Genomic DNA, 10,879 nt, shown 5'->3' on the forward strand with positions numbered 1-10,879 from the left:
GCACATTTTTTTGTTGTCAAAATACTAATTAACTGATAATTCTGGACAATTTGCATATTTGGTTTATAATTCATGACATTGTCACTCAAAACTGGGATAGCACTGTTTGGATTTTTCTAGAGTATTGGTAGCCTGGCGACTCCCAGGGAAAAACAGGAGGGTTGACAGTCTTGATAATGTAGTCCTAGCTAGACTAACAAATTAATTTATAACAGTATTGAGTTGATTGATATGTGGTCTGAAACGGACGTCCAGAAGACGTCCTTATTTGGACCAGAATGGACCTGCCAAACGAAATTTTTTATGTCTAATTTTGGAGACGGGACGGGATTTAGCCCAGATATCGACGTCCAAAAGACGTTGTGTGCTGGGGGGAAATAGATTTTATTACAGGATGACCCTCAATTCATTCAATTCAAAAGCATTCAAGAAAAATGGCCATGGAATTTCTTAAGATAGGCCTAAAGAGAATTCGTAGTCTGGATTCGACTAGTCAAACTCCAGACCTCAATACAATAGAAATGTTTTGGCTATCTGAAGCGATCTGAAGTACATGGCAGTTGTCACCCCAACCTCTCTCAACTGACTGAGTTCTGCAAGGACGAGTAGGCAAAAATCTGCAGAACCAGATGTGAGACACTGGTTAATGTGTACAGAAGACATTTTGTTGAAGTAGTGGTGCAAATTCTTTTGTTGAAGTAGTGGTGCAAAAACTCATATTTTGAGTTGTTGTGTAGGCTACTAAAACACGTTTGTTGAATAGAATGAGAATATAGAACTTTCTTTTGGAGGAAAGCTCTGGAATTCTTGCACTCCTCGATGACCAGCATCTTTGGTGGCACCAAAGCAGATCTCCTTGACAACGCCAGTGGTCCCATGTTCAATGGGGTCAGCTCACAAAAATGTGATTTCTTTTTTTTTTTTTTTCAAAATACCGAGGCCTAGCCTACTTCTTAATTTGCAGTAGGCTACTCTAGCTATATATGGCTACACTGTCTTCTTTAGTGAGCAAGTGTGGATATGGTAATTGGTAACTTTGTTATTATCTGCACATGTACATTACACTAGCAGAATAAAAGCCAATGTGCTGGATGACAGTGGGCTTTGTTGATTAAAGCAGAGAATGTCTAAACGGGCTCTGATTAAAGCTTAGCCTATAGTGACTAGGAGATCCCATGGGAGATCGTGGTTTTGAATCTCAGCGGTGCATTTTACTTGTATGGATTTAATGTAGCCTATGTTGCTGACTGCGGGGACTACATGCTCCAGTAGGCTAAGGATTGCAAGCTGTAAGATTGATATGCGTGCTCGATAGATCAGGACGCCTTGGCAGCTACAATATTGAATTGGAAAATGATTCCGTGTTTCATTAAAGGGGCGTCAACCTTGCTGACCATTTACAGCAGCGAGCTGCAATCGGGAACTGGAAGCATGTTCCTCGCTTTCATCAGTCGGTAACCAAACCGAAAAGTAGGCTACCAGGCTATCGAGAAGTGAAAAGCATCCAAGTCGAAGTGAGAGGTTAGTAGCATGCCGCACATCTACGTTGTTGTATGTGAACTAACATGCCAAAGACATGCCTGTAAATTAGTTATGTAAGGTGCAAAGACATTTTCATACCAACAGTTCAAAGCTGAAAGTTATGTAAAAGGTCACGTGATGAAGTACTGCAAGGGGTGGTTACAGGGAAAACTTTGGTCACTTTACTGGGGAAACAAATGGCCATTTGAGTTAGAAAATAATAATAAGGGGAAAAAAAATAAGAAAATAAATAATAAATTAACCACAGCAAATGCTATTGTTAATTCATTGTACCAAAACATTTATCTTAGATGGCAAACGAAGAAAAGCCATGTCCATGCGACATAGGAGACCGGATGGAATATGGGGGACTGGGTCAAGAGATGCAGATTGAGCACGTGAAGGTTTATGTTGTAAAACCAGCTGTCAAAACAGATAAGGCGGTCATTGTTATTCAAGATATCTATGGATGGCAATTACCCAACACAAGATACATGGCTGACATGCTCTCCAGTAATGGATATATGTAAGTCTCCAGTGATTACATTATTTCTGGATTCTATTATTTAAATGTCCTTTGCACTGATAGATATTTCTTCCTTTCAGAGCCGTTGTCCCAGATTTCTTTTTGGGTAAAGAGCCTTGGAGTCCATCTCATGACTGGTCAAAGTTTCAGGAATGGCTCGAGGATAAAAAGCCAACAAAAATCAACAAGTATGCTAAAGAATTCTAGCAAATGTCTCCAGACATGTTGTAATACATCCATTTTTGAGCAGGTCAACATTTGGTAGTTTTAAAACCAGTTCACTCACTTCGCTTTACTTTTAAGTCTAGAGCAGTTCTTAACATAATGACCCCCTGAAGGACCACTACCCCACTTCCTCTTTCAGAGAAGTTGATGCCGTCATGAAATACCTGAGGGAGCAATGTGGAGCAACCAGGATTGGATCAGTGGGCTTCTGCTGGGGAGGTGTCGCTACACATTACTTGGCTCTCCAGTACCCTGACATCCAAGCTGGAGTATCTGTCTATGGCAAGTCCACAATATGTGCATGAAATATTCTGTATAGTGTTCTGCAGTTTATCACATGGAAGGCCCCTGACAACACCATAGCCCCACCTATGGTAAACTCTTAGTTTGTGGTCTAGATCAGTGTTTAACTGGTGAGTCTCGGACCCATTCTGGGTGGGTCGCAAAGCTTGTGTTCAAAAAATATGAAAACATTTAAAATTCGACCTTATCAGATCTAATATTGGACCTTTAATTTGATATTAATTCATATGTCAGTTGCTGACATAGAAAATGTTTATGCGACAGGTCATGTTAGACATAATTTTAGCAGTTAACACAAGTAGGCTATGGCCCTGAATATTTGAAGTAGGATATGGATTCACTGAAATTGAGGACAAAATGGCACAGAAATCCTAGTGTGGTGTGCAGTGAATTGCTGGCACATGAAAGCATGACCATGAAAACTAAAATGTCACATGGAAACCAAGCACCCCTTTCAAAAACAAACCTGTCGAGTAGCCCACTTTGAAAGGTTACATCAGGAGTTGAAAACTTCACAAATGTAATGCCAAACATCATCAGCATGTAGGCCTACAGGCACTTGAATGCTAAAGAAATATATGGGTCACTACCTGATGAACATGGGAAATTGTGGGTCCCAAAGCCAGACCAGTTAAGAACCACTGTCTGGTCTAGATGATTCTGATCATGTTCTGATGTTGTAAGTAGAACGTTGTAGGAGTCACACATCCACACACTTTTTGTTCCCCTCATGCACATGCGCTGTGTTAACGGAGATATCTGCATGATGACTCTTAAAACAGGAATCGTCCGAGAGAGAGAGGACCGATACCAGTTGAAAAGTCCCACTCTTTTCATTTTTGCGGAGAATGATGCGGTCATCCCACTTGATCAGGTGGGGCATGTCGTTCATTGTTTCAAGTAACTGTCTCCACAAAAATCTAAAAACAAAAAGTCCTTTTACCATGGCTCAAATGTCCTTATCTACAATTGTGTTAATGTAGGTGAAGGTACTAGAAGAACACTTGCAAGAGAAGTGCACAGTTAATTTCCAAGTGAAGATTTTCCCTGGACAGACACATGGATTTGTGCATCGCAAGAGAGAGGACATCAACCCAGCTGACAAACCATTCATTCAGGAGGCTAGAACAGACATGTTAAACTGGCTGAAAAAGTATATGTAGAATTTTCCTACACGTAAAAGTTAACAAGACCAAGTTAGCATCGAATGCATTACAAATGTATAGTTGACTCATTCATAGGACCAAATGCTGTGCACTAAAGTGCTAGTCTTAATGACTAAAATATGCCCAATCCTTACAATGTCCAATGTACCTGGAAGTGGTACTATACAATGGTACGTAGTCCATCATAGTGACTATTGAACATTGGAATAATTAAGTTGATGATTAAATTAAATTATGCATGCTGGTTAGAAACAAATAAGAATTCAAATGTACGAAACGTGACAGATGAAGACTTTAATGACTTCGGTCCCACTACAGTTGTTAAGAGCAACGTATCAAAGGATAAATAACATACTGAAAGACGACACATTTCTCCCGATACAAGTGCACAAGGTGATTCACTACACATTTTTGTGAGAAAGCGCTCAATCCTCAGACTCGCCCGGGTTTCTGATGTCATCGATCTTCAGGATCATCTTCACCACCTGGGTTGCCAGGGAGATCTGCTGCTTCTTACCAATCAGAGTCTCGATCACGTGCTGCTGCTTCATGTCTGAGCAAAACAATGAGAGGGCACATTGGAAAAACTATACATGTAAAGCAATTAGAATGCATATTAAACTGCATGGCAGCTCTGAATTTTACTGAAATCAAACAGCTACTAAAACTGTACATGTTGCCAATAAACTGACCAATGCCATCAAGTTTGTTTTTTGTCCCCACGATCTGCCCCACAACTGAACACGTGTGGCAGATCCAAAATGGTAAATAACATTAGAAGTTGAAATAAGATGCGAGAGCAAACGCATGTAATGAAAAGACTCATACACAACACACATTCACATTCAATTCACATCGCATCTGCCTGAAACTTACCATTAGTAGACATGTTGAGGCAGTCGATGCCGAGCGCAGAGTTGTTCTCCTTCACTTGTTTGGCTCTGACTTCAGTCATAGTCTGGATGGGGTTCAGGCCACTGTTCTCAGCCAGTGCCATGGGAATGACCTCAAGAGCGTCAGCAAACGCCCTCATGGCGTACTGCTCCAGAGAGGGACACTGCAGACACAACAACCAGTGTGCTCAGTGAAACATGTCAAGAGCATAGAGCGTGAGCTAATCAACATTTATAACCAGAGTCAGTAACTTAACGTCCTCTTGACAAATTAAACAAAATAATAATTAAAAAAAATATATATACACACTTGACAATTGAGCTTGACAATTTACACTGCAATTATTTTTTTGCTTTCTTTAAATATAGATGTACAAGTCCCCTTCCCTTCACACAACAGCAATAACAGGCATTAAAACATTTTTTAGTTCCCCACATATGTGCAATGTGCACAGCTTAGCCTTACCTTATCAGCTGCCTCGTTGACAGCAAGAGAACAGGCAATCTCTGAAGCACCACCACCATACACAATACGATTATCCCGGACCAAGTTACGGATTACGCACAGGGCATCGTGAAGGGCACGCTTGGCCTCCTCAATAATCTGCAATCATAGCAGAACTGGTTATAAGTATGTGACTGAGACAAACAACATGGGCTCCACATCAATCTAAAACAAACAGCCCGACTCAAACTTCTTTGGCCTGAGGCCCAGTCATGTCAGACTTAGGGCCAACCCACATGTTTCCCCATGTATCCCACCCATGCCTAAAGGTAGGCCAAGAAATCTATCTATATATGGATAAATAAAATGATCATTGTTAGGCTATATAGTTGTTGTACACATTCGGTCAAGACATTAGTAAAACAATCAATATGTTCAATGCTAACATTGTTCACAAAAAGTTTTTTAGTGAAATCATGCTCTTCAGAGGACTGCTTCACTAAAATATAAAATTGCCAACGCAATTACAATGGTTTCATTTCATTACTCAGCATGATTTCATTATCAATTGTGCCGCAACTTAGCAGACAAGTGACATAAGCAGCGGGCATAATGACACCACGGACCAGCAGCCTTGTTGCAGACCGCATAATTTGAAAAACACTAGAATATCCACCATTACTTGGCCCTCTTACCATTTTGTTTCCTCCACGGATGAAAATAGTAACAGCTCTGGAGTTTTTGCACTCCTCGATGACCAGCATCCTATCTTTGGTTGTACCAAAGCAGATCTCCTTGACAAGGCCAGCGGAGCCCAGCTTCTCTGGGGTCAGCTCAGAGAAACGTGGCACGATACGCCCACCGGTTGCAATGGCGATGAGCTGGACAGAAAATTGCAAGTTCAAAATATGCACATATTTTACACAAACAAAAAAATTAAAAACAAAACAGAGAACAGGGAATAAAATAAAAGCAACTATAAAGACAATTCTAAAAAAAAGAGCAGCATTAAGGACGCTCCGCTGTAACATTACTAGATGTCGGGCCATGGCCCACCAACCTCAATTTCAGGTCCCCCCACCCAGCGGATGGCAGGGAGTTCACTCTGCAGCAGCAAGTGGTTTGCCTCGTCATCAAATCCCCACTGGCAGATGGCAAGATTGGCCCCAGTGTTCTTGATCTGAGTAATCAGTAAGACACAGTTAATAACTATATTTATTCAGATCACAAGATACAAAGACTGCACACAGCACTCTAAAATATCTGGCACAAAGCTTCATATGATGCATCAGTGCAAGGTTAAGAGCGAAATCAAACATGAACAGAAATGTATGATTGACTATGATTTGTGACTAATTCCACACACACGACTGCACATTTCTACATCACAACAAATTTGTAAAAAGCTTGCATTAAATGTGTGCTTATCAACAATTGCTGATAAATGCGTCGCTTCTATAAATGTATCAAAGTTCTTCACACTGACCTGATGGATCATCTCCTTGAACTTATCCTTCTCGTACTTCTGAAGAGCTCTGTAGTCCTCCACAGAGGTCACATCAAGCTTATGCTTGGTCTTGGGCTTAGGGGGCTCAAACGGACAGGTCAGGATGGCAATCTTTGTGTCCTTTAAGACCTAGAAAAGGACAGATAGCAAAAGCTCTGTGCTCAGAATTAAATGTTTAACAAATTCGCATGAAGCAAAACTACTACATAAAATGTAGACTTTTGAAAAATAGGAACTTTCGATAAACCCGATGGTTGGACATCTGATAACATCTGGCTGATCGTTGAACATCTGTAGCTCTAATCAGTGCAGTGTGCACTCTTCCACCATTACTGATGGTCCTTTGTCGACTGGTTTATAGCTGGTTAATGTGTTGCATTGATGTCAGAGCCATCTAAAAAATGGTTGCTCTAACTGGCCGTTTAGCTTGTTTGTTTGTTGCCAAGAAGCAAAGTGTAATCATCAGATATTCCCATAGGAGATATACAATCTTGGTAGTTAAAGTTTGGCCTCTGAATGACTGGATCCAACAGCAGTTTCCCCTTTTTTCCCCCTCAGCCGCTTTCATTTACTCCCCAATCAAAAGACTTAGGGCTACTTCTTCATTAGAAGTAGGTATATTGCACACTGTATTTAGTGAGCAAGAATGGTGAACTAGCACTGACAGTCCCCATTAAAGGATCATACACAGTCAGCATTAAAGTTGGCCAAGTATGCATTCACCTGATGAAACAAATGACTGACTACATCTGGAGCATTGCATGGGTGGAGACATACTGAAAGGATTCAGGATGCAGATTTTTTACATTTTTAATATTGCCCTAAATCTTTCCACTTACAGGTGCATTTCAAAAATTAGAATATCGTGGAAAAGTCCATTGACCTGCCCAGACTGAGATTAAAGGCTAGGGAAACCATTGCTGATGTTTTAGATAGATATACTTTATACTTTACACTGAATTTCTGATTTCCATGAGCTGTAACTGTCATCATCAAGATAAGCATAATCCATATTAAAACAAACAAAAAAAAAGGCTTGAAATATTTCACTTTGTGTGTAATGGATCTAAATTGTATGAAATTATAAGAACTTTTCCATGATAATTAGCAAAGCTCAAACAGTAGGAATCAGCCTGTATACCTTGGGCATCTGAGGGTGGCTGAACTCCTTGTCCACAATCACGCCCTTGATGAGCTGGGTGTCTTCCAGCTTGCCTCCGACTTTGCCCTCCACCTTGATGAGCTCAAAGTCGACGTCTTTCCTTCCCATGTCTGCCACCGTCAGGACAGCATTGACGGCAATTTCTGCCATCTGTCTGTGACAACGGTTAATCCTGATGGATAGACAGAAAAGAAATTACATGGATTGAAATTGTGACAATGTAATTCATTGGGGATGAATAATTGATAGCTGAACTGTCACTGGACATTCCAAGCACCGTTTCATTCTAATTTCTTGTGTGATCCTGAATTCTCTCAAACTGTCAAATTTCTCTCAAACTCTCAGAGAGTTCTTTACAAAATCTACTCAAGAACAAAGAAGGTCTTTCAAATTTAATTTACAAACATGACATTCTGATGGTAAACCTGAGGATGCTCAGACTCACACTTTGGACCCTAGCGTCGTCATGGCTGTCTGAATGAGGGGCTCTGTGTTGTTGGGGTCGACAGGGAAGCTGTCGCTGATCTTGTCAAGCTGTGCGATGGCAATCTGTGCGGCGCGGTCGTAGCCATCGGCAATCCTAATGGGGTGAATGCCACGATCCAGCAGCTGTTCGGCCTCCTCGAGAAGAGCACCAGCCAGTACTGAAGGAAGAAGAAACATAAAATGTAGATCTGTAATATCCTTACATGACACCGACACCTGTTGCACATAGCAGAGCACACCTGTATCAGATGTTTGTTTAAATCCATTCAGAGCAGCTTCTTGCAATGAATTGATACATCCATGCATAATTGGCTACTTCAGTAGTACATCAACTCTAACAACTAGGCCTGTAACTTGAATTTTATACATAAGACAACAGTTATGTTATTCACAATAATGGACAAAATCTGATGCAACTGCACTTCTTTGAGACTGTGCTTGGAGAGAGAAAAGGGGGTGAGTGATATGTCCTGCTATCACTTACCAACAACACCTGTGGTTCCATCTCCAATTTCATCATCTTGAGACTTGGAGAGCTCTACCATGAGTTTGGCAATCTGATGATCAACATCCATCATACTCAGGATGGTGGCACCATCATTTGTTACTGTTACCTCTCCATCCCTGTCAACCATCATCTTATCAAGTCCTGAAAACCAGAGATGAGTAATATTTAAAATATGTAGTATTTAAGGTATGCAAAAACCTTACTGGGGTGGAAAAGACAGAAAATAAGTTAAGATAGAATGCAAGTAATTACCATTTGGGCCCAGTGATGTTCTCAGCGTTGTGGCCACTGCCTTTGCAGCCATGATGTGAGACTGCAATTAAATTGAATTTAATTTTGATTAGAAGATTACAAGAACATAAAGTAGATTTTCAGTGGATTTACTCATAATTAGCACAACGTAATTTGTGTCAATGATCCCCTTAATGACACAAATGTAAATATGTCATGTCACAACAGGCGGCTCTCACGAAATCAGTTAATGTTTTAACATTAACGTAACATCCCATTGGAGGTTAACATTAATACACAGTGGTGACTTTTCGCCAATGTAATTTATATCAACAGATGCAGCATCACACAGGGTATGTTAGGCTATGTAGTCGTAAAACAGAAGCAACTGCCACTTCAGTTCTTAGTTAGTTTCAGCAACACATTCATCTTCTGAGATTTCCCCTCCATCTAGCTAACGTTACATCCTCTGGTCTAAGCACATGGGCAAACGGCAGCAACAAGCTAACGTTAATTAACGCACATCAGAGTTAGCCTAGGATTATGAAAAGATGCCAACTACTTCACTGTTTGCGATATGATTAGTTGCATAACTACGGACATTGCGTTAAGTTAATGATTTGATTGTTCTTATTTTATTAGACTGCGTTTGTTAGCTGGCTAATGTTATCTTGATAGCTAATATGCTACCAAATTGGCTAAACCGATGCACCCATTCATGGTGATGTTAGCAACGCTGGCTAACATACCCAGTCATTGTGCTTAGCCTACCTTCAGCGCATCCAGGCCCGTCAAGCGAGTTTTCGTATCTTGGTCTTTAATAATGATGAAAGGCCGGCCATATTCATCGAATGCGAGAGTCCCCAAAGCGGACATCTTTGCAAGAGAAGTACGCAGTCCAAATACTTGTATAAATGATTATTTCAGTGTTGTGAGTTGATGCTGCAGTAGAGAACTGGCCTCGCTGATCTGCCGGCGAGTTCTGGAAGGATCATGGGGCGGGGTGGCCGAAACCATGTAATATGACCGGTGACGTTTTATACTTTATTTCTGAACATCTTGACTTATATTGTGTAATATGGAAAAATACGACTTGAATAAATCTTCTAAATATTCTAACTATGTTACCGTAACAGCTCCTAGCCTTTGGGTTGAATTAAAATTGTGCATACTGACTCTGGAAGAAATGGTATAGTCTAATCTCGCGTTATCATACACCAAATCTCGCTTTATTGTCATAATATTCGTGCACAGCATGTGGATTGTCAGAAATGTCTCTGTTTTAACTACCGCTCTGGTAGTACTTTTGAAACATGGTTACATTAATTTAAGTGACACCGTGCTTTCTGAGCAACATTTCGGTGACACATCGACAAGCAGTCGTTTTGTCAGCGAAGAACTTGATTCTAAGGCATTCACACCTCACTTTCTTGTATGAAGTTATCGAATCTAGTCTTCTCTAAAGACAGGTCAGGGACACTTCAAGCCACATCACTATTTATTCTTTTTATCTGATTATTTAATATTCACTATACGATCATCATCCGCAGATCTTCAGAAATGGGGCACTAGTAACAGCAAAGATTGTTAAGGCGGAGCAAGATGTTTCATCAGGAGCCACTTCCGGGAACCCGGATCGCACGAGGGGGGTCAAAATCCCCCTTTATGCAGAGCAGAGGCAGCGACTGCTCCATTGAAGTCTATGGGCATAGCTCAGAATTTCACCACATATGCTAAGGTCTTGGTTCTATAGAGTTAGGAATGTGAATTTCGGGCACGTTTTCATGATCCTCAAACCCTTCTGAACATTTCAGGTACATTTTTAGCATTTTTGAGCATTCCAGTCTGGAGAAAATCAACCTTATATCAGGTGTGCGCCGGTTATTTATGCAGCTGCTGTTGGCCG

The 10,879-nt window shown here is 40.8% G+C and overlaps 2 protein-coding genes across 3 annotated transcripts; one reads left to right on the forward strand and one right to left on the reverse strand.

Annotated features, from left to right (window-relative positions):
* The first annotated feature begins 881 nt into the window (after positions 1-881).
* Positions 882-4,441, forward strand: cmbl (carboxymethylenebutenolidase homolog (Pseudomonas)). 2 transcript variants are annotated; one of them, XM_048266843.1, is made up of 7 exons: positions 882-1,023; positions 1,376-1,521; positions 1,833-2,047; positions 2,128-2,235; positions 2,412-2,554; positions 3,358-3,449; positions 3,559-4,441. In XM_048266843.1, exons 3-7 carry the CDS (start codon positions 1,833-1,835, stop codon positions 3,736-3,738), a joined length of 738 nt encoding a protein of 245 aa, XP_048122800.1. In that variant the 5' UTR covers positions 882-1,023; positions 1,376-1,521; the 3' UTR covers positions 3,739-4,441. The 2 variants fall into 2 exon arrangements, with proteins under 2 accessions (XP_048122800.1, XP_048122801.1); XM_048266844.1 differs by lacking the exon at positions 882-1,023 and having other exon boundaries at positions 1,067-1,521.
* Positions 4,021-9,976, reverse strand: cct5 (chaperonin containing TCP1, subunit 5 (epsilon)). Its single transcript, XM_048266841.1, has 11 exons — positions 9,745-9,976; positions 8,995-9,055; positions 8,719-8,883; positions 8,194-8,392; positions 7,728-7,920; positions 6,566-6,715; positions 6,140-6,259; positions 5,775-5,960; positions 5,101-5,238; positions 4,618-4,798; positions 4,021-4,294 (listed from the first exon to the last, which is right to left on the reverse strand). The coding sequence occupies exons 1-11, from the start codon at positions 9,847-9,849 to the stop codon at positions 4,167-4,169; spliced, it is 1,626 nt and encodes a 541-aa protein (XP_048122798.1). The 5' UTR covers positions 9,850-9,976; the 3' UTR covers positions 4,021-4,166.
* Between the last annotated feature and the right edge of the window lie 903 nt (positions 9,977-10,879).

Source organism: Alosa alosa, chromosome 16, assembly GCF_017589495.1.
Source record: "Alosa alosa isolate M-15738 ecotype Scorff River chromosome 16, AALO_Geno_1.1, whole genome shotgun sequence".
NCBI lineage: Eukaryota > Metazoa > Chordata > Actinopteri > Clupeiformes > Clupeidae > Alosa > Alosa alosa.

Excerpts from the sequence above, each read along its gene's own strand:
- cmbl (XM_048266843.1), top strand. The coding sequence starts at position 1,833 with ATGGCAAACGAAGAAAAGCCATGTCCATGCGACATAGGAGACCGGATG. Across the intron at positions 2,048-2,127 it reads CTCTCCAGTAATGGATATAT|AGCCGTTGTCCCAGATTTCT; the intron begins GTAAGTCTCCAG and ends TCTTCCTTTCAG. Across the intron at positions 2,555-3,357 it reads AGCTGGAGTATCTGTCTATG|GAATCGTCCGAGAGAGAGAG; the intron begins GCAAGTCCACAA and ends CTCTTAAAACAG.
- cct5 (XM_048266841.1), bottom strand. The coding sequence starts at position 9,849 with ATGTCCGCTTTGGGGACTCTCGCATTCGATGAATATGGCCGGCCTTTC. Across the intron at positions 7,921-8,193 it reads ACGACGCTAGGGTCCAAAGT|GATTAACCGTTGTCACAGAC; the intron begins GTGAGTCTGAGC and ends TCTATCCATCAG. Across the intron at positions 6,716-7,727 it reads GCCACCCTCAGATGCCCAAG|GTCTTAAAGGACACAAAGAT; the intron begins GTATACAGGCTG and ends GTCCTTTTCTAG.